This window comes from Rattus rattus, chromosome 12, assembly GCF_011064425.1.
Source record: "Rattus rattus isolate New Zealand chromosome 12, Rrattus_CSIRO_v1, whole genome shotgun sequence".
NCBI classification, from domain to species: Eukaryota; Metazoa; Chordata; class Mammalia; order Rodentia; family Muridae; genus Rattus; species Rattus rattus.
In genome coordinates this window covers 62,807,140-62,830,020 of record NC_046165.1, presented here as the reverse complement: position 1 = coordinate 62,830,020, position 22,881 = coordinate 62,807,140, and the positions used below count along the sequence as shown (strand labels likewise).

Genomic DNA, 22,881 nt, shown 5'->3' with positions numbered 1-22,881 from the left:
CGGACCACTGAGATTCATATGTTCTCACTTATTTTTGTTACTTTCCAGCCTAGTGAAACTCAAACTTACAATAATTTGAGGATAGTTGGCATTATTTAAAGATATCTATTTCCAGGTCCCCACTGCAGGCCTCTGGGGAATTCTGTTTATTTAAAAGTGTCAAGAATACCCCTCTAGGACTCTTCAAGGTTACAGGGGATATTCCCTTGGGGGGCGCGTGCGTGCGTGCGTGCGTGCGTGCGTGCGTGCGTGCGTGCGTGCGTGTGTGTTTTGGTCTGTTAATTAAGGTTGATGTCTATTATTGTCTGGATAGTCTTCTGGGATTGGTGCAAAATGGAGGACTTCCTTTACTAGCCGGGCTTCCCCTTTTCTGACCTTAACTCCCACATGCCTCTACCTGCAGACTGTCACAGAGCCGTAGATTACAAGTTCACCTTCCTTTCTCCAGCTAGGAACCTGTTCGGCTAGCACCTGAGATTCCCGGGATGCCTCCCTATGCTAATGCGGTAACTCAGAACCTAGAGCCCTCAGCCCATCCTTGATATTCATTTTTTTTAAGATTTATTTATTTTATTTATATGTTAGTACACTGTAGTTCTCTTCAGACACTTCAGAAGAGAGCATCCCATTACAGATGGTTGTGAGCCACCATGTGGTTGCTGGGAATTGAACTCAGGACCTCTAGAAGAGTAGTCAGTGCTCTTAACCGCTGAGCCATCTCTCCAGCCCCCATCCTTGATATTCTTACCCCTACCCCCAACACTACATAATCCTTGGATGACCCTAGGTAAAGTTGATCTGTCTCCCTGAGGCTGGTGTCATTTCCGTATGTACTCACAGGGCTTCTGACCCCACCCCCATCATCTCTTCCCCATTTGTGCTCACTGACAGGTGTCAGCTGAAGGTCCCTGTGTATATGTCAGAGATTGGTGTGGGGTATCTTTCTTGACCACTCTCCATCTTATGAACTGTTGACTTGTAACTCTACTTCAAAGGGACAAGAGAGCTTATTCTGAAGCTAGAGATGAGTAACCCTGGCCAGGGAACACAGGTTACCCCAGACTCCATATTTCTGGGATCACTGTGGTTTTTAAGGAAAGGACAGTGTTCTCAGCCGGGTTATGGTGGGTGGTTCTATTTCCGAATGTCCCTTACAGTCACCTGGGGACATTCTTCCAAGTGAAGCCTTGGAGCTGTAAACACTATGACATCTGTCACCTTGCCATCTCTCTCCTGCCATTCTCCCAGGGAGAGCTTTCATACTCTGTATCTTGTCCTTAATCCTCCTCTGCCCTTCACAGTGGAATAAAGACTGGCCTGTGTGACTGAGTAGGTCAGCCGGCTTCCCAAGTTTCCCCCACAGTGATCTTCTACCCAACAGCATCTACTACGGTCTTTGTGCAAAGTGAACATGTCATATTAACATGTCACTGCCACATCCCTACTTCTGGGCTCAGTTCCAGACATGGATTTTTTTCAAAAGCCATCAGTAACATACCTGGGAAGATTCTATAGTCATTTTCAAAGCTCAATTTCCTTCTCTTTTTGTATTTTGAAATTTTAACTAAAAGGGGGTAGATCTGTGTACGTGCATATTCCTGGGGTGCCTCACTGTATAGACGTCAGGGTAGGTATACTAGTTAGTCTCCTTAAGCATTTGTGATAGTCTCCATCCTTTTGAGGCTTACAGAGCATCATTGTTTCCTGTGCTCATGGACTGTGGGACAGGATTCAGCTTGTTCTTTTCAGAACTTGTTAGGACTAGCCCAGCCCCTGGGCATTCTGGTTTTCCCCAGTTTATGCTGCTTTTCCCTGCTGCTTCTCCCAGGTTCTAAGACTATCCCCTCTTTTATGCCTGCTGTCAGACACTGTGCCCACCCAGCAGCAGCTCATTATGACTTTTCAAGTCTTTGACCATTACTGCATTTTAAAAGGCTACATCAATGCTTTACTTGGTATTTGTTTTTCAGTGAGAAAGAACTGCCTTTCCTCATAATTATTAGTCATTTATATTTTTATAGACTTTTGCGTGATTGTTCAGGGGATCAGTCCATCCAGGTTTTGAAATCGACGGGAAAGCACTCTATCACTGAGCCACAGCCTTATTCAGTCTTTATTTTGGTTTTTTGGTTTTTGTTTTGAGACAGGACTTCTCTGGGTAGCTTTGACTGTCTTGGAACTCACTATGTAGAGCAGGCTGGCATAATGGATGGCCTCAGCCTCCAAACTCTGGGATTAAGGCCTGTTCCACTATGCCCAGTTGCCAGCATATTATGCCCGAAGTTTTGTTTGGGTCTGGGACAAAGCTTTCATTTGCACTGACATTTTTGGTAGAAAAGAACCTGTCTGTTACAAGGTACTTGATTATTGTACATAGAGAACCTAATTGTTAGCAAAGCGTCAAAGCCTAGGTAGATATTCTGTTCGTCAGATGCAGTTAGGTGAGTCCTGTAGAGAAGCAGTTTGGGTGTCCCTCTAGAAGGCTCCATAGATAAGATGCTAAAGAGTGTAAATTCCTGACTATTTTAAGACAATTGCTTGAGAGAGGTCTTGGTCTTTCTAAGACCAGAGGCTAAGTCCACTGGGTGGCCTTGAGCTATACTACCATAAAGGTGACACGGTTTGGCTCCTACCCTCTTGTCTTGGAACCTCCCCATCATGACGGTGACCGTGGTTCAGCCTGCCAAGGGTGTAGGGGAGGAGCTAGAGGTTAGAGACTTCTTTTATATCAAATGGACCAAAGATAGAGCTCCCCGTCCCCCGCCTTTTTTTGGGGGGGGGGGGCTAGGAAGATCCTTTCTAGAAGGAGCTTCAGAAGTTTCTAAGGAGCTGGCAGTGTAGTTGTAGGATCAAACTTGTAAATAAATATTTTGTGTATAGTTTAGAGTACGAAGCTACCTCACTGAGCTAGTAGGTTTTTACCCCAGTTTCCGCCTCCCGTCTTTATTGGTATACATATTAAATAATTTAACCGGTTACACGTGTCCTTGGAATGTGACGCTACCCTCCGGAGGTGCGTCTTGTTTTCCCACCTTGTAGAAAAACCTGTTCCCTTGATTCGGCTCTTGATTCCACTGTAGGTGTTCTCGTGAGGACTAAATTAGAAATCACGGGGATTGTTCTTAGAAATGGTGTAGCTGGGACCACACGCAATGGGGAGGAGGAGATTTTCATTGATTCGGAAAGGGGCTTTCCCCAAATTTGCTCTCAAAGGCTGACCTTCTCAAGGCGGTAGTGGACGTGCTCCTCCAGCACTCACTCGGCATTTACCTCGGGCTTTCAAATTTGGATAGGAACCATCCTTTTCATTCTCTGTAACCACGGGTCTCCGCCAAGGAGGAGGATATCAGGAAAGTCAGGGCAGCTGTTACGGGCAAGATATTTTAAAACCAGTTAAAAGTTTTTGCCTCCGAGGGGAACCGCAGTGGTGCCTTTCTGCACAGCTGGGTCAGTGGTGTTCCACCTAGCGATCGCCGGGTCCTCTGGGTCCTGAGATGCAGGCAAAGTGATATGAAGGGTTGGGCTATGTTTTGTTTTTGTTGTTCCTGAAAAATGCAAGGAACAACAACAAAGATTACAACAACCTAAACCCATCCCGTCGCCTTAGCTTCCCCAGGAGCACTTCCCAGAGGTTGGGCGACCTGGGCAGTGCGCAGGCGCGAGGCGGCGGGGAGCAGAGGGCGTGGTCGCCGTGTCCATTTTGCACCGGCGCAGCCCGGCCGCAGTTGGTGGAGGTGAGCGGCGCGCTCTGGGTAGGGGCCGAGGGCCGGGAGTCGCTGGTCCGGCGCCAGTGGCCAGCGACACCCGCGTGGGCGGTGGCGAGTGGCGTGGCGTGGAGGCAGCGGTCCCGGCGTCGCCGCCCGGAAGGTCCGCGCTCCGCTGTGGAGGCGCCCTAGCCAGGAGAGGGCCAAGAATGCAGATTTGTGTGTAACACTCTTTCTCCTTTCTCTACAGCGTTCTCCAGTTTTACAGTCAAACCGTGGGGGGAAAAATCCCGGCTTTCTCCAGAGAAAGAGTAAGCGTGCCAAAAGCACATGCTTGCTGGGAACAAAGGTAAACGGTAATATTTTCTGGTATTTATGAAGGGGAAAAATACCCGATTTTATAAGTCCTAGGACCATTCCAGATGGAACTACAAAGAATAAATGTCTTCACCCACCTCTTTCAGTAATAGGTGGCCTTTGTTCTTTCCATATTTCAAAATTCAGAAACCATGCTTGCCTTTCATTTCTTTGGTAATTACTATATATATTTATTAAAATTGTGCATTAAAGGAAGAAAAGGGATCCAGCAGCATTTTTCCTGTGTGGTTTGTCTTAGTTGTCCAGCTACTGGGGCTCTAGATGAGGGCTTGAGTTTCCCTCTGCAGCTCTCTAGACGTTTGCATGAGGAGCTCTTTTAAAACAAAATGTCAGTATATAGGCATTCTTTGTGCTAGGATTCAATGGGGCTATTATGCCTTTTTCATTGATTTTTTTTTTTCTTTAAAAGCGTTTGGTGAGGAAAGAACCCAGTATTGAGCTATGCTAGCCTATTCTACCCACTACGCCTCTGCCCTGCTTAAGGCTAAGTAGTAAGCCTCGGGTTCACACAGCCTAGGATCACCTGAAAGCAATTTGAACTGAGTACTCGCTCTTCATGCTGGCCTGTGGACTTGTCTTAGTTTACACAGGAGAGGAGCACACTGTGGGCAGCTCTGTCCCTAGGCTGATGAATGTGGGCTATTATGGGCCATGGGCAGCCAGCAGTCCACATTCTTATGGTGTCTGCTGCACTTTCTGGTTGTGAGTGGGCTCCATGTTGGAAGGCTTTGTTGTGGAGGAATAGCAAGCAGTTTTGTCATGAGTTCCTGCCCTGACTTTCCTCAGTGATGGGTTGTAACCTGTAAGTGTCAGTTGATTCTGGTCAGTGATTTACCATGTATACAGAAAGTGACAGGTCCAGGCCTGAAAGACCCATGTCTTCAGGCTTCTTCCCTCCCTAGTAGAACTAACACCGAACTGCGAACTGTTCTTTTCCTCCGTGCACTCATTCTTGGGTTCTGGAAGTCGATCACACTGGGCAGGTGCTTTCCTGTGAGCTGCAACCTCAGCCCTGCTCTCACCCACCCCAGGTCATGCTTCTGTGCCCTGGTTGTATTTAATTTCAAGTAATAATGACAATCACTTTATAAAAGATAAAGCCGATACTTGTGAAAACCATAGTTTTAAAAGAGATGTTTAGCAGTCTGTGGAGTAAACTTGCGTTTAGTAAAGGTGCTGAGTTACTCCCCACCACTTTGTTCCGGGGGTCTAAGCCGGTGTCTTCAACGTTCTGAGTGCACCTCCGCCATTCGCTATATCCTCAACTCTCAGCTCTCAAGGGTCTTCTAGTTAGACCAGGCTGGCCTTGAACTGACATACCTGCCTGCCCTTGCATTCAGAGTGCTGGGTTTGGATTAAGGTGTCTGCCGCTTTGCCTGGGTTAGAATACTGAATTTTTGACTTGCTTTCTGGATAGTTTTGGATCCTATAACTTTGAAAACTCCAGGTCTGCGCTTGGGTGGTAGAAGGGCAAGGTGGGTTGGGCTCCACGATTTTACTTGGGAAGTGAGGAAGTCATTGGTTTTAGGCCCAGAACTTAAGTTTTATTCCTACCCCTTTGTTCTCAAGATGTATAGATGTATACTACTAGTAACTGATTTAAATGGTTTTCCATTGTACGTCAAGGTGAATACAGTAACACGGACCTGTTCACTGTTTGCTAAGATGAGGAACTGCATGGAGAAGTGGGTGTGTACATGTGCATACACACATACGCCATTTTTACTTATTTTAAAGATAGGGTAGCTATGTAGACCAGGTTCAGATATCAGTCTTCCTCCCAAGTGCTGGGATTAAAGACATGTGCTACCATACTCTGTTTAGAAGACACTTGACAATCTGAAAAAGATTGGCTCAGGAGGTAAAGATGCTTGCTACCACTGTTGACAGGACCTGAGTTACACTGACAGGACCAGCATTGTTGAAGGAGAGAAAAGAACCAACTCCCAAAAATTGTTTCATTTTGCATGTGTGTGAGGCCGTACACACACACACACACACACACACACACACACACACACACACACACACACACACACACACACACACACACACACACACACACACACACACACACGCATACACACACATACACACACACATACACACACACATACACACACATACACACACTCACACATACACACACACGCATACACATACACATACACACATATACACACATACACATTTACACACATACACATACACACACATACACACACACACATACACACACACACACACATACACACACACACACATACACACAAATGACTATTTAAAGATGGGCTTTTATTCCTTGACCAAGTATGGCCTCTAAGGGAATTATCTAAGGAAATGATCAGAGATTAGAAGGTTTTAATTAAAGCTTTTTTTCTGTAAGACTTTACTTACACAGTACCATTCTAAAAAACCAAACTACAGATAAGTAATAAGAGCACATGCCCAAGATGGGATGTCAAGTGTCTGAAGAATAGGAACTCATATAGGAAAGGGTTATTTGTAAGTAAAGAAGGCAGTAAAGTTCCTTTATACTTCTTTTTCTAAGATTTATTTTATGTATGAGTACACTGTAGCTGTCTTCAGACACACCAGAAGAGGGCATCGGATCCCATTACAGATGGTTGTGAGCCACCATGTGGTTGCTGGGATTTGAACTCAGGACCTCTGGAAGAGCAATCAGTGCTCTTAACCACTGAGCCATTTCTCCAGCCCTCTATTATACTTCAATAATAAGTAATAGGAAACAAAGGCTATACAGAGGGTGGTCAGGATGAAAAGGAGAGAGAGGGTACCTGAGGCAAAAAAGAATTTGGGGAAAATGGAGAAGAATACAGTAAGGATAAGAATTTTTAGGTAATCAAATACGATGAGAAGTGAAAAGGAAAACATAAAACTTACAATGGGATTCAAAGTCATACACTGGAAAAGCTACTCGTGCACTTATAGTGGTTTTGTTTTAAAAGACTAGGTTTCAATATGCAGCCCAGGCTATCCTAAGACTGCTCTTCCTGCCTTAGCTTCCCAAGTGCTGGGATGCAGGCTGACACCTCCATGTCCAACTTTGTATTCAGTCTTAAGTAGAAATTAGCCTTCCCCTTAAACGCCTACTGGGGGAGCCAGCGAGCTGGTTCAGAGTGGAAGTACTTGCTGAATTCAGTCCCTGCAGCCCTCGTGGTGGGGAGAACTGACTCCCATAAGTTATGATCCCTCTGTGCATGTCTGTCTGTCTGTCTATGTATGAAAAACATAGTAGATGTAAAAAACCAAAACATCTACTGGGAACAAAAAGAGAAGCTACTATGTTACAATTTGCATTTGGGATTTGTTAGAACACTGACCTGAGGGCTTTGAGCATGCCAAGCAAGTGCGGTTACCACTCAGCCAGAGTCCTGCCTCCTGCCTCCTGGGAATTTTCATCTTAAGGCATTTTTGTTTGGGACTTAGGAAATTCAAAACAGTGTTTAAATATATCAGTCAGGAGAGGATCTTGGTAAATAACTAAGTTAAGCACTTGGCTTGTAAGAATAAAGGACGGAGTTAAATCCCCAGAACCCACCTATAAACAAAGATATGTGGTGCTGGGTGGCTGTGATCCTAGGACTGGAGAGGCAGAGAAGGTGGCCGGCCGGCCAGTCTTTGCAAGCTACTGGCCAGTGTGAGATTCTGCCCCACAAATCACCAACAGCCCCCAAACAAACAAACAAACAATCCCAGTGAATAAACAAAAAACTAAGACAGTAAAGACTCCAAGCCATGGTAAACCTACTAATCTGAGAGCCAGCAGCCTTAACTTGGAATAATGCTTAAAATGAAAGCTTAATTTTCAAAAGATTCTTTGATTGTCATGTCTGTGTGGTAAGTACAGGTGCTCAGGGACACCGGGAGTGACAGCTCCCCCTGATCTGGTCCTCTGCAAGAGCATGTACTGTCAACTGCTGTGCAACTCTCCTACCCTTTTCTTTTTAAGATTTATTTATTTTATGTATATAAGTACACTGTAGCTGTCCTCAGACACACCAGAGGTCGGTATCAGATCCCATTACAGATGGTCGTGAGCCCCCATGTGGTTGCTGGGATTTGAACTCAGGACCTCTGGAAGAGCAGTCAGTGCTCTTAACCGCTGAGCCATCTCTCCAGCCCTGCTAATCTTATTTTTCAGGTAACATACTATATACTATTTAGTATAAGTTCCCCCCAACATACTAGCTATTGACTCTCCCTGGGCATTCAGATGCTTACCTGCTACCCCAGCATTCGGTAGCCCAAAGCAAGAGAATTTCTGTGACTGCTGCACTGCATAGCAAGATCTTGCCTCCCTCCTACCAAGTGCAGAAAGTCAAGCTGGGTGATGGTGGCACACACCTTTAATCCCAGCACTAGGGAAGCAGAGGCAGGTTGATCTTTGAGTTTGAGGCTACCTGGTCTACAAAGTGAGTTCCAGGACATACAGGCTACACAGAAAAACCTGTCTCAAGAAAACCAAAAGGCCAGCATAGCTGAGTCAGCCCAACATCCCACTGCAAAGGTGGAGGAGGGCTGAGGAGAGACACCAGTGCCGACCTTGGCCTTCTGCAGGCATGTGTGCCTGCACACACATCACAGAAGGAACCACTGTGACTGCATGTGGATAGCTCAGTGTACTCTGCTCGGCATGTGCACTGCTGGATTTAGTTCCCGACTCCAACCCCGGATTATTGTCTGATGGCCAGTAGAGTACAGAATATCCCATCCTATTTTGTTATTTTGGTAATATTTATGTGTTCCTGAGTAAACTGAATAAAGAAATACTGATTTTGTTTCTAGGTCTGAGGGGTTAAGGTACTTTAGCAAATTTGGATTGAGTACTATATGCAATATTATGTACAATATTAGAAATGAAATCTGAAGTCTTTAAAATATGTTAACTCATTTAAAGCAACACTGATAAAAACCATTGTATGTTACCAAAAGAATGATTTAGTAAAAACACCTCCCCCCACTTTGTGATAAAGGTGGCATTCTTTATAGATCGATGGCTTTCTGTCTTGGGGAAAGACTCGGGGACGCTGCACTGGTGATTACCTTAGGGCTGTGTACAGCTTCGAGCTGTATTCCCAGCCCTGGGTATTTGTTTGATTGAAAATAACTTCAAATCATTTTGATTGACACACAAATCTGGTGTCACACAGATTTGTAGCTGAGGGAGCATTTTAGTAGCTTTTGAGATAACTTGTTGTTGTTACTTTAACCAAATCTCAACAAATAGTGTTTTTGTCATACTGTGGTGTGTCAGATCACACTTAATGTAAGCCTGTTTGTCTCTGCTCCTTTTTTATTTTTTATTTCCGCAGTATTGGGAATTGAACTCAGGGCCTTGGCAAGTGCTCTATGACTGAGCCACACTCCAACCCTTTCTTATATTTTAAACAAGTTTTCTCTCTATGCATGACTTATAATATTGCTTTAGAGACCTCCAAATATTGACATATTTCATTTTATAATAGTCCCCAATAGCCTTCATGCATTTGATAACTTTACCACTTATCAGAGTCTTTAATGGGAAGACTAAAAGTACATTTTGCAAAAATTCAAATTTTAACATAAAACCCCAGCCTTTTCCCTTTTCATTGTCAAGAAGTACGGTGTTTCTGGAAATAGCAAGTTCATTTTACTCATTTTCAAGATGTCTGTCAGCTACCTAAATCTGCAAACGGCCGGCTTCCATTGTTTTCCTCATAACAGCAGCTGTCTCAGCTTGTAGCTGAGTCGCATGAGCCTACACCCCTTTCCATCTGCACCGCTGGCCACATAAGTGCCTGTGTGTGGTTCTTGTCACACATTTAGAGACATGCATACAACAGTCGGGAGTTGATGGAGTAATTTTGCAGCTTCATCAAGCTTTTATTACTTGCTTCTGAAATAGGGTCTCTTGGTCCAGACTGGGTTGGAACTCTCTTGGAAGCTTTGTTGGCCTTGAGCTGGTCTCTCTGTCTTTCTGAGTATTGGGACTATATGTGTTGCTGTAATCAGCCTGGCTAAGAGCACTTCTGGTTGAAAGGCTCCTCCCTGTTTTTGTGCTCTGGAAGAACATGACTGAGCAGTGGCCCAGCTCAGTGCTTCTTATAGACCAGCAGCGTCTACCTACCCACTGGGGCTCTGACACAGTTGGTGCAGATGTCAGGGTAGCATCATCGTGAGAATGCTTTTGGCTTCCCAGGTCTCTGGGAGGGACACATAGGTTTCTGCCCCTCAGAGAGAGAATTAATGCTGTAGCGTAGAGGACATAGGATGAGTTTGTTAAAAACAACCAATTGAAAAATAAAAACTCTCCCAGACAACCACAGCAAAACTCCACCTTATTTAATTAATTTCTAGGTCAAATTGGACTCCAGCTCTTATGCTTTTTCCACTGTGAATCCAAGTGATCAAGGAAACTCCTCACCACCCTCTAATTTACCCACAAGTCCTTTAATGAAGAACTTTGTCCCTCGTGGGAGGACGTTAGACTAGTGGATGGGGATACATTGTAATGAAATAGTAGAAGTTGGAATAGAGTGCATGCTTGGGTGTATATGTGTGCTTCTGTCTTTAAGTAGCATACCATTTTGTATTTGTGGGCCCGAAGTAAAGAGCTCATTCTGTTACAGACAGTGGGACTCTTTGTTTCTGACTTCTGGTAGTCAGCTCTGTTTTAAAACAATGTTGGGTCCTGTTGGCTCCATTTGCAGTTGTCCCAGTCCTAACCCCGTCTCAGCAAAGGCTGTTGTTGGGACACTGTCACAAAGGCCTTGTGTGCGGGAGTGTCCTTGTCACAGTGAGTTAAGTATGCTTTAGTATACATGCCTTTCCCAAGTGTCTCCTATATATTCTTTGGTTATTTCAGTATGAGATCATTTTATTGGGAAGATGGTGTCTTCTAATTACAAGAGAGGGGCTTATCAGAATAAATGTTTCCTTTTTCTGTGGTAGGATGTGATGGAGTTGCTTGAAGAAGACCTCACATGCCCGATTTGTTGCAGTTTGTTTGATGATCCCCGAGTGTTGCCCTGCTCACACAACTTCTGCAAAAAATGCTTAGAAGGGCTCTTAGAGGGGAATGTGCGGAGTTCATTGTGGAGACCATCTCCATTCAAGTGTCCTACCTGTCGTAAGGAAACTTCAGCTACCGGAGTCAATAGTCTGCAGGTTAATTACTCCCTAAAGGGTATTGTGGAGAAATACAACAAAATCAAGATTTCTCCCAAAATGCCCGTGTGCAAAGAACACTTGGGGCAGCCTCTCAACATTTTCTGTGTGACCGACATGCAGCTGATCTGTGGGATCTGTGCTACTCGTGGCAGTCACACCAAGCATGTCTTCTCTTCTATTGAGGATGCCTACACTCAGGAAAGGGATGCCTTCGAGTTCCTCTTTCAGAGCTTTGAGACTTGGCGCCGGGGAGATGCTCTTTCCCGCTTGGACACTTTGGAAACAAACAAGAGGAAATCCCTACAGTTGCTCACTAAAGATTCAGATAAAGTAAAGGAGTTTTTTGAGAAGTTACAGCACACATTGGATCAAAAGAAGAATGAAATCCTGTCTGACTTTGAAACTATGAAGCTCGCAGTTATGCAGACCTACGACCCGGAGATCAACAAGCTCAACAGTATTTTACAGGAGCAGCGAATGGCCTTCAACATCGCCGAGGCGTTCAAAGACGTCTCAGAACCCATTATATTTCTGCAACAGATGCAGGAGTTCAGGGAGAAAATCAAAGTAATCAAGGAAACTCCTTTGCCACCCTCTAATTTGCCCACAAGCCCTTTAATGAAGAACTTCGATACCAGTCAGTGGGAGGACATTAAACTGGTGGACGTGGATAAACTCTCTCTGCCTCAAGACCCCGGCGTGCTCGCCAGCAGGAGCCCCTGGCCCCCCTGTCTGCTGCTCGTGGCGGTAGTTCTGCTGGGTCTCCTCGTATTCTTTGGCCCCACTGTATTCCTGGAGTGGTCTCCACTTGAAGAATTGGCAACTTGGAAAGACTGCCTTTCAAGCTTCAATTCTTACCTGACTAAATCAGCTGACTTTGTAGAGCAATCTGTTTTTTACTGGGAACAGATGACAGATGGGCTTTTCATTTTTAGTGAAAGAGTGAAAAATGTTAGTTTGGTGGCACTGAACAATGTGGCAGAATTTGTATGCAAATACAAACTATTATAAAAACTTTCAGTTATACAGTTCTGCTCCTTGATGGGATTGTTAGAGAACACAGGAATAATTCAGATTTGATAAAAGATTCCAGTCTGTTTCTTTTTTAAATATTTCTTTAATGTCATTTATATGTGATTCAAATGTCAGCATAAAGATTGAAGTTTAATAGTCCTAAACCTTCCCTTCCTTCTTAAAAGAATAAATATTGTTAAAATTTTGTTCCTCGAAATTGGCTGAGTTTGTGCTGTGATAATCGTGTGTATCTGGACTCATTGGTGATCTCTTAAGTCTGGAACTTTGAGACCAGCTAGGACAAGAAATAAGAGAACGGGGTGAGAGCACAAGTGAGCTAGCACCACCCCTGTAATAGAGTACATGAGTCCACACACATCTGTGAGTTAGAGCGCACATGAGCTAGCACTGTATCCATGATGCAGGTAAGGCAGTACTGAGCCTTCAAGCATACTGGGAAAGAAGGCAAAGCTGCTTTTCTGACGGAATTCTAAAAAAAAGGTAAAGACTATAGGCATTAGATTCCGAGTTTGTAATTTAGGAAGCCGTATCTCTCCCTTTCCTATTTTTGACAAGCCTGATCTAGTAATCCTTCCCAAGCCTCACAAGTGTTGGAATCACAGTGACCTTTGTTCTTGCTCATTTTTTTTTAAAGATTTATTTTATTTATACGTGTACACTGTAGCTGTCTTCAGATACACCAGAAGAGGGCATCAGATCTCATTACAGATGGTTGTGAGCCACCATGTGGTTGCTGGGATTTGAACTCAGGACCTGTGGAAGAGCAGTCAGTGCTCTTAAAACCGCTGAGCCATCTCTCCAGGCCCTTGTTAATTTTTCACAAAGGTGATACAAAACGTGTACGTGGGAAGGGCAGGAGTTGGGAAAACCACCTTTTAACCGGTACCTAATGTGGTTGTGTGTATAACCAGGCCAGTTCACCTGCCTGCAGAGTTTCGGGCTGGTAAGACTACCCTGACAAGATGTATTCAGAGACCATTTGTTAGCCACTAGGAGAAGGCTGATGCTATCCTCGCTGCTCAGTAAGAGAATGATGCTCACAGGACAGAAGTACTTTTCTCTTCTTGCTTAGAAATCGAATGAAAACAAAATAACCCATCCTTAAAACTGCTTTTAGTCAGCCTTATTTTTGTCATAAAATACAGGCTCTTGAAAGCCCACTGAGTGAAATGGATTTTAGATAGCCGAGTCTTTACCTCATCCTTTGATTTTGGTTGAGAAGAGGTAATATGATGAGATGAGAAAAGCTGCCCCAGAAAAGCGTCTTCCCTACCCAACCAGCCATGGGATGGTCAGGTGAGCTGAAGGTGAGGTAAAGTCATGGCCCAGCTATTAAATGACTAAGGGGGTTCTAAAACCAGATAGTGTTTTCTATACATTTATCTTGACCACAAGGGCTGGGTAAGGGTCTGCAGAGACTGCTCTGCTCCTGATGACCACAAGGGCTGGGTAAAGGTCTGCAGAGACTGGTCTGCTCCTGATGACTTCGAAATACAGGTTTATGTTAGGGTTTCAGTGGAGAATGCTTTCCTCAGTGCTGGAGACAGAGCTCAAGGCCTTGCACACAGTAGGCAAGTACTCTATCCTACCCCTGAACTGCACTCCATTTGCAAGGGGGATTTTGGTTTTTTTGGCGTTCTGGTTCCTTGTTCGAGTGGGTTACAGGAGAACGATCTGTTTGGAGTCATGGGATCACTGGCATTCTGCCTTTCCTGTTTTACATACCGCAAGTTCCCAAGCAACTTAACACTGGCAAGCACAGCTCTGATACACTGTTTGTCCTGACAATAGTTACCTTGGAATTTAGGTCTAGTTTTCTATCTCCACTTCCTCTTTCATAACTGTGCGTGGCAGGTTGAGCTGGAGGGTTTTATAAGTCTGTGCTAATGGCCTGTAGCCACCCGTGTGAAGCTGCGATGAGTGGTCAGGAACTGGTCACTTTGAATGTGGGAGGGAAGATATTCACAACGAGGCTCTCCACCCTCAAGCAGTTCCCTGCCTCTCGGCTGGCAGGCATGTTAGATGGCAGAGACCAAGAGTTCAAGACGGTTGATGGGCAGATTTTTGTGGACAGAGATGGTGCTTTATTTAGTTTCATTTTAGATTTTATGAGAAATCACGAGCTGCTGTTACCCTCGGACTTCTCAGACCATCTTAGGCTCCAGAGAGAGGCTCTTTTCTATGAACTTGACTCTCTTGTTGATCTCTTAAACCAATATCTGCTCCAATCAGGATCTGCGAGATCTGCTGTCGTGGAGGTGCATTTCCTAAACCGAAATACTCAAGCCTTCTTTAGAGTGTTCTGCTCTTGTAGCAAGACAATCGAGATGCTGACTAGGAGGATTACAATGTTTGTAGAGCAGCCCGCTGCACTGGCCAGCGATAGCAATTCCCCTCAGGTGGCTTTACCTCCACAGAGACCTTCTCACCATGACCTGCTCTTCCACTGTGGCTCTGATGGTGCTGCTGAGAACCATGCTGGAGTCAGGTATTTAGAACGCTGAAGCATCTCTTCTATTCCAGTTCTCTGACATTTACTCTCAAAACTGAAAAATCTTTCTGCTTAAGCTAAAACTCCTCTTGGCAAAAGAAAAGGAAGTTTAGAATAATGTTCAATAGAACAAGTAGTTATTGGACACTTACAAACTAAGAAGGTGTTGAACAAGTAATAAACCAACACTGTCCAGGGAAACTAGAAACTGCCCTGTGTGGTTACAAGAGAAACTGAGTCTGTAGATTATATGCCAGTGCTAAGGAGTGACTTAGAATGAATCAGTGTATGCTTGGCTTCCATATTTCAGAGGTTTTCCCTTACATACTATGCATTTATTCTTTCAAGAATTTGTTTGCTGCTTTCCTTCAGTGGAGAAGAATATTTTTAAAGCCAGTTTCAGACAGATAAATCTCATGGCAAATTTAGTGTCTTGTTATATAGCTTTGACTTTGTCTCTATTCAACTGTCAGTATCTTTTTTTTTTTAATTTTTTTAAAGATTTATTTATTTATTATATATGACTACACTGTAGCTGTCTTCAGACACACCAGAAGAGGGCATCAGATCCCATTACAGATGGTCGTGAGCCACCATGTGGTTGCTGGGAATTGAACTCAGGACTTTGGAAGAGTAGCCAGTGCTCTTAACCGCTGAGCCATCTCTCCCAGCCCAGGCTGTCAGTATCTTAAGAATGGCTGCCTTCTTTTGTTTTGAGACAAGATCTCATTCTGTAGCTCTGGCTAGTTCAGTCTCCTGCCTCTGCCCCCAAGTGCTGGGATTCCGGGCGAGCACCCCCACGCCTGCCCCTGCTGGAATCTAAGGCTAATTTCTGCCCTGTAGTCAGGGACATACTACCTTATCCCCTGTGAAAACATCTCAGTGCTGTGTACCATTATTATCAACCATGAACGCTGGTTTTAACTTTTAGGAGGAAAAATGCTTTGTGTGTTCTTAGAGCATTTAAAAGGACGTCACTTCCGGAGGAGAGGCATATTTTAGCCTCTACAGTAGCCATCAGGAACTGTTCAATGCTTCTTCCACAGCACAACCCTTTTCTCAGGTACCAAGCAGAGGACAGGATAACCAAGTGTATACATTTCCTTATCTCTTGGTCTTCCAACGAAGGTCCTGTTGTCAAACTTTTAAATTCTGTTCTTTATTTTTATTGGGGAGGAAGTACTTAAATAAAAGGAATAATGTAATGCTTCTGTTGTTTTAAATTTTAGTCAAATGATGATGACCTTTTTTGACATCCCTTTTCAGATAGTTAGAAACCAAAGGAAAAATGCCACCCTCGATTTTAGGAAGACTCATGATAGGTGAAAAGATGTCTTGGAATACTAAATTATCCGAAGAGACAAGATTAGAAACTGAAGTAGGGTCATTGCATATATACTGTACCAAGTGACTCTTGACTTTTTGTTACGTTTCAGGAACAGCACAGATTTTTTTCCAACTCAATCTAAAAAAGGCATAGTAACATTTTATAACATAATTCTAAGACCAGAGATATTTCTTTACTTTTTTTTTTTTTTTTTTTTGAGATGGGTCTCATAATCCTGGCTAGCCTGACTGTCTGACCCTATCCTCCTGCATCTGCCTTCTGAGTGCTAAGATTAGTGGTCTTACCCATCTTGTGGTGGGGTTTTTGGTGGTTTTAAGTTTGGAATTTTCTTCTGGTGTTTAACTTACAGAGCCAGTTCAGAACAGAGATAGAGTCTATAAGATGACAGGACTGTGGATGGCGGTAGAACGGCGATACAGAGTCTATAAGGTGACATGACTGTGGATGGCGGTTGAGTATATAACCAGTCGGCCATTACTTGTTTGGTTAGATTTTGGTCTGAATCTGTCTATTCAGATGTTTTTGGATGGTGGATATGGTAGAATAAGCCTAGCTGGCATCAATATGGTCCTAGCATTCAACGTTGTTTGGTAGTTCTCTCAGGTTCTTGGCTTGTATTTTTAGATATCCATCCATGTGACAACACACTCAAGTCAACACAGTTCAAGTTAATGGCCTCAGGATTCGAGAATCTCTTCTGTAGCCGTTTTCTGATCTCTCCTTTTTAAATTAGATGAAAAAGCATAGTTGCCCTTAAATTTCTTCTTTTTTTAAATAAGGTGTATGTAGGGATGGCACTCAACGGAAGACGTCCTGCCTGACATGTACTGGGAGGCCCTGGTCTGACCTGCGTGCAGCACTAGGAATGCAGGTTCCCATTCTCTCTTAGTTCATCCACTTCTTAAGTCTACAAAATCCTTCTCAATTTAACCTCAGGGAATCCGATCCACTAGTTTTAGTTCAGTGAGTTATTATAAGAAGATCCTACTTTTTACGTACCTACTACTTGCTATTTGTACCCTAATATTTTATGATATTCTGTGGCTTTCTCACAAGTGTTTCTAGATGTATACTTTAGATCGGGACTCGGGAGATGAGATGCTTTACTGCTGTTAAGATTTTGTATCAAACACAATAAACCTTTCTTGGAATGTGCTTTGTAGTTTGGTAATTTTTAGTTGTGTGTTGTTTTCTTTGCCAGTAAAGAGTTTCTGAACATGGCCTCTAGTGATCACCATTTCAGCCATGACCTCAGTTCATGACTAGGGATGTGCTTAAACACTGTTTTCCCATGAAACTGTATAGTGTCTACCTGACACTGACCTAAGCCGTATTTCACATTTTTAGAACAGTGGAAAGACCCAAAAATATCCTTGATGACAGATGTTTTTTGTGCTATATTGTCATTATTAAGGCAAACATGGGTATATGAGCTGACATTGTGGAATACTTAGTGGGTGGGTAAAGGGTTTTGCATTTTCAATCAGATTTTGACTACCACATTTCCTTTTCAATAACAGGCAGAAATTGATGAAAAGGTAGCAATAAATTAGAGTCTTGGCCTTTTGTACCTTCAAATTTTAACCTGAAAAGGCTGGTTTGACAGGAATAAATCTCAAATTACAATGGCAGTTCTAATGCCTAGAGCTGTGGAAAACTGTAAATATGCAGTGTTAGTAAACAAATCAATTTAGTCAAATTGGGTTAAAGAAAATTTACAAAGAACTGGAAATGAGTTACCCTATAGAAAAATAAGCGAGTTTAATTCTTTGACCAAGAATTAAAGTTGGAATCATGATCTCTTTTTTCCCCCCCTGTTGCTGTGCGACCCATTTCAGTGCCAGCAGCCTACAGACAGGGGCCAGGCCATGGTGTTTGGCCACAGGTTGCTCTAGCACAGGACACTATGAGAGGCCCAGGGGAATGGGCCTGCCATAATGATCCATTTTAATATGCAGTTACTGATTCAAATTTGAAAATGAAGTCTCAAAAGAAAATCTCTTTTTAAAAAGATGTCACGAGCCAGGCAAGGCATGACGACGTGAGTCTTTAATCCTAGCACCTGGGAAGCAGAGGCAGGCAAATCTCTGACTCTGAAGCCAGCATGGTCTACAAAATGAACTCCAGCCTAGCCAGGGACAAAAAGTAAGACTCTGCCAAAAAAACAAAAACAAACAAAAAACCAAGTTGTTGCCAAGCCTGGGGTGCACAGCTATAATACTAGCATTTTGTTTCAGGCAGAACAATCATGAGTTTGAGGCAATCATGGGATACACAGTGTAACCCTGACTCAAAAAAAAACAAAACAAAAAAAAACAAAAAAACAAAAACAACAAAAACAAAAGGCTATGACGGCTTGTGTGAGGCTGCGAATAAGTTTCTATGTGTAGTTTTGTTATTAAAGGAATGTTTTCTGATTGACTACTACTTTGTGTGCCTCAGGTACATTTCCATAAAGCCTGATAACCGGAAACTGGCCAATGGAACAAATGTCTTGGGCCTCCTGATCGACACTTTATTAAAGGAAGGCTTTCGTCTGGTCAGCACTAGAGCACCAGCCTCTGGAGACAAAAGTGAATATTATGTCTTTGAAAGGATAAAGAGCCCTCAAGTCCTTGGGATCAATATAACACCGAGATCAGAAACTACCACCATGCCAGTGCCATCTCGGAAGTGACACTGCTCTTCTTTGGGAATTCCATATCAGGACATGTCAGATTTGTACTCAGTCGAACTTCAGGTTTCCCTAGCAGTGCTTAAAGTCACACTGCCTGTTCTCTCAAAACAGCACTGTACTTTATGCTTTGGCGTTTGCTCTTTTCTCCATGAACTCTCAAAGCTTTTAGAAATAGGCTCTGGACTTGAACTGTATCTAATCCTAGTTTAGTCATTTATTAGCTATGTGACTTAATTGAGACATTTAACATTTCTGTGTTTTAACTTTTATCTATTAACTAGGGACAAAAACTAACTCCCCTTGTAGGGTTATGAGGTTGGTGGTTAAAGGAGACAAAGTCCTCATTATGTTGTCTGGCATGCGGTAGGCATTCAGTAACTGTTATTGATGATAATGATCATGGGTCACTTGCTTTCAAACCCATCTCTTCTCCAGGCCTTGTTTTCTCCCTTGCCTTTTATTTCTCTGCAGTGTCCGTGCCTTAGGGTTTTATTGCTGTAAGGAGACACCATGACCATGGCAACTCTAATAAAGGCAAACATTTACTTGGGGCTGGCAGTTTCAGAGGTCTAGTTCATTTTCATCACAGTGGTAAACATGGCAGTATCCAGACAGACAAGGTGCTGGAGGGGCCAAGAATTCTACATCCTGATCCCTAGGCAACAGAAGGGAACTATGTGTCACACTGAGCATAGCTTGAGCATAGAAGATCTCAAGCCTGCCTCCCCAGTGACACACTTCCTCCAACAAGGCCATACTTCCTAATAGTGCCTACTCTCTATGGGCCAAGCATTCAAACATGAGTCTATTGGAGGCCACAACTATTCAAACCACCACGTGATTCACCCTTCATGCATACAAAGCAAGCCCTCTATGACTATGATTGTACCCCTCAGCAGATGATTCTTCTGTATAGACATATATCATCATAAAACCAGGTTTTCTTCACTAATGTAAGTTCTATGAAAAGTTTATAATGCTCCTATACATACAGTATTGTGCTAAACTTATAAATCATACAGTATATACATTCAGTGAAAAGCTTTGGAACAATATTTAAAATACATAGAACTTTGTGTTTTATTTGTATAAAACACTAGGATAAGCACCTGAGAGAAAGTATTTCATCAAGAGGCTCCTAGTGTTTGCTTATAGTTGAGTGAAAAGCTGTTGTGTATAAGCACTTCAAAGTGTGCAAGTCATTCAAGAACATATTTTAAATATTTTTCTTAGGTAGGGTTACTATGGCTGTGATGAGACAACATGACCAAAGGTAAATTGTGGAGGAAAGTTTATTTGGCTTACACTTTTGTGGGGGTCCCTACAAACATGAGACTAGCCATCCATGTGAGGCAAGGAGATCCAGTTCAACATGATTCAGCGAGCCTGTGTTGGTCCAAACTTGAATCTGACACCAGGCAGTTTATTTTGGTCATCTCTAAGTACAACATTGGAAAAAAGTTTCCTGGTGAATGTGGGCCTCAGCTCTTAGTCCACTGTGCAAATTGAATAGATTGCAGTCATTAGTCATTATGTTTGCTCCCTTGACAGCAGCACTTGGTTACCTGACTTAGAACAATTTCTAAGTTAAAGAATAAAAGTTCTAAGTTTAAGACAGAAGTTTAACTGTACCAACAAAGCTATGGTGAACCTTCAGGTCCAGAAAGAAACCCCAGGGGAAAAAAAAAAAAAAAAAAAAAAAAGAACCAAAAAAAAAAAAAAAATGTTAAAGGGGTTGGGGATTTAGCTCAGTGGTAGAGCGCTTACCTAGGAAGCGCAAGGCCCTGGGTTCGATCCCCAGCTCCGAAAAAAAAAAAAAAAAAAAAAAAAAAGAAAACCCCAGGGGGTATGTGCTTCAGCATAGATGATCTCGGAGGCAGCATCATGATGGATGCTTCTGGAGGTCACAAAGTTCCCTGAGATGGGGCTCACATAAAATACAATGAAGGGACTTGAGACAATGGGAGACCTCTGAACATTTAAAAAAAAAAAAAAGGACATATTTGATGCCGTATCCCAACACATTGTGATGTTACCTGATCATTTAACTAGAATGTCACCCATTCTGTCTGATTGGCATCCTGACTTCTAGATGTAGTACCTTTCAATTCACAGCTTTCATATTCATGTCATCAGCTTTGCTATTGAAATGCGGTGGTGCAAATCTGTTGAAGCAGAGGGAGTAGGAGGGGAGAAAGAAGGAAAGGCTAAACCAAGGCAAAATAAGCATTGAACAGGAGGAAGCCATAGCCCAGGGGTGGTAGCACACACCTTTAATCCAGCACAGAGAAGGCAGAGCTCTGTGAGTTCAAGGCCACTCTAGTTTATAGCATGAGTTCCAGGACAACCAAGGCCACATGGAGAAATCCTGCCTTGGAAAAAAATGAGTGGGGTAGGGGGAGAAGAGAAACCGTACCTTAAAAACTGCTTGTGTCGGGGCTGGAGAGATGGCTCAGAGGTTAAGAGCACTGTCTGCTCTTCCAGAGGTCCTGAGTTCAATTCCCAGCAACCACATGGTGGCTCACAACCATCTATAATCAGGTCTGGTGCCCTCTTCTGGCCTGCAGGCATACATGCAGGTAGAAAGCTGTATGATGTATACATAATAAATAAATGTTTTAAAAAAAAAAAACTGCTAGTGTATGCCCAAGATTGTGGCCAGTCTTGTGGCATAGTAATAAGGCCTGTTTCATACTGACAGAAGTCTTACTGTACAACCCTAACTATGAAAAGCTTGGTAAAAATGTTTCTAAGAGTAGTTTACAAATTTGTGAAATCTAGGTTGTGGGAAAGAAAAAAAAAAAAACAAAAACAAAAAAAACCCCAACCTTTTTAGAGGACCTCAAAAAGTTACTTACAAGTAGAATACTGGGGGTTGGGGTTTAGCTCAGTGGTAGGCGCTTGCCTAGCAAGCACAAGGCCCTAAGGTTGGTCCTCCGCTCGAAAAAAAAAAAAAAAAAAAAAAAGAAGTAGAATACTTTTAGTAATGTGTAGGTCAGTGACTACAGTATTGGTCCAAGAGCAAGAGATAGTTTGGGATGTTAGCATCCATCCTCTCATTTCTGTGGAACTGGCAGCTTCCTTAAAAAAACAAACAAACAAACAAACAAACAAACAAAAAGAACAACAACAAAAAAACCTTGCTGTCCTTTTGTAGACAAGGCTGGCCTCAAACTCAGAAATCCACCTGCCTGTGAGTATTAGAATTAAAGGTGTGTACAACCACTGCCAGGCTGAAATTTATTTTAGTGTATTATTTTATTTATTTATTTTTTTTTTTGGTTCTTTTTTTTTTTTCCGGAGCTGGGAACCGAACCCAGGGCCTTGCGCTTCCTAGGCAAGCGCTCTACCACTGAGCTAAATCCCCAACCCCTTAGTGTATTATTTTAGAGAAGGATGCGTTAGGTGTACTTTTCTTACACTTAACAGGAAAATGTTATTTTGGTAAATTTTTGCAATGTGTGTGATTTAACTTGTTGGATATAACTGACATACATATAGTGCTGTTTAATTCTTTGTGGTGTTTGTTGATAAGACTATTAAAATTGCTAAGTAAAAGACAATATTCTTTTTTTTTTCCCCCCCGGAGCTGGGGACCGAACCCAGGGCCTTGTGCTCGCTAGGCAAGCGCTCTACCGCTGAGCTAAATCCCCAACCCCTAAAAGACAATATTCTATCTCAGTTTAGCAACGACTAAAGCATGAAAGGTTTAAGATGCTATTAACATGTTCTTAGTCACTCACATTTGCTGATCACAATTTTGAGTTTAGAAATAGAATTTTCTTTTTAATGCCATTATGAATTGTACTGGTAACTGTAGAGGGACAGGGTTTTTTGTCCTGTACAGTAAGTTTCTTCAATGCTAAGAGTATTACTTAGCACAAAGTAGATATCAATAAATATTTATTGAACAAATGACTGCTATATATTGTATATTTCCATGGATATATATATATATATATATATATATATATATTTTTTTTTTTTTTTTTTTAAGCTCCTGTAACTCTGTGGACCAGGCTGGCCTGAAACTCAAGAGATTTGCCTGCCTCTGCCTCCCAATTGCTAGAATTAA

General features: G+C 42.8%; 2 protein-coding genes and 1 non-coding gene across 4 annotated transcripts; 2 read left to right on the top strand and 1 right to left on the bottom strand.

Annotated features, from left to right (window-relative positions):
* Window positions 1-3,933: 3,933 nt before the first annotated feature.
* Window positions 3,934-12,279, top strand: Trim13 (tripartite motif containing 13). Its single transcript, XM_032917637.1, has 2 exons — window positions 3,934-4,053; window positions 11,037-12,279. The coding sequence occupies exon 2, from the start codon at window positions 11,043-11,045 to the stop codon at window positions 12,264-12,266; it is 1,224 nt and encodes a 407-aa protein (XP_032773528.1). The 5' UTR covers window positions 3,934-4,053; window positions 11,037-11,042; the 3' UTR covers window positions 12,267-12,279.
* On the top strand, window positions 3,972-20,462 carry Kcnrg (potassium channel regulator). Of its 2 annotated transcripts, none has more exons than XR_004389616.1 (2): window positions 3,972-4,060; window positions 18,572-18,637. XR_004389616.1 is itself a non-coding variant. In XM_032917636.1 (2 exons), the coding sequence occupies exons 1-2, from the start codon at window positions 14,207-14,209 to the stop codon at window positions 18,804-18,806; spliced, it is 807 nt and encodes a 268-aa protein (XP_032773527.1). In that variant the 5' UTR covers window position 14,206; the 3' UTR covers window positions 18,807-20,462. The 2 variants fall into 2 exon arrangements, 1 of the variants encoding a protein (XP_032773527.1); XM_032917636.1 differs by lacking the exon at window positions 3,972-4,060 and adding an exon at window positions 14,206-14,778 and having other exon boundaries at window positions 18,572-20,462.
* On the bottom strand, window positions 17,948-18,077 carry LOC116914106. The gene has a single exon (XR_004389673.1). It is a non-coding gene; the product is annotated as a small nucleolar RNA SNORA42/SNORA80 family (small nucleolar RNA).
* Window positions 20,463-22,881: the final 2,419 nt, after the last annotated feature.

What these genes read in the sequence shown, in the direction of transcription:
- Kcnrg (XM_032917636.1), top strand. Translation starts at nt 14,207, where the DNA reads ATGAGTGGTCAGGAACTGGTCACTTTGAATGTGGGAGGGAAGATATTC. An exon ending in GAGAACCATGCTGGAGTCAG is followed by an intron (nt 14,779 to 18,571) that starts GTATTTAGAACG and finishes TGTGTGCCTCAG; the next exon opens with GTACATTTCCATAAAGCCTG.
- Trim13 (XM_032917637.1), top strand. Translation starts at nt 11,043, where the DNA reads ATGGAGTTGCTTGAAGAAGACCTCACATGCCCGATTTGTTGCAGTTTG.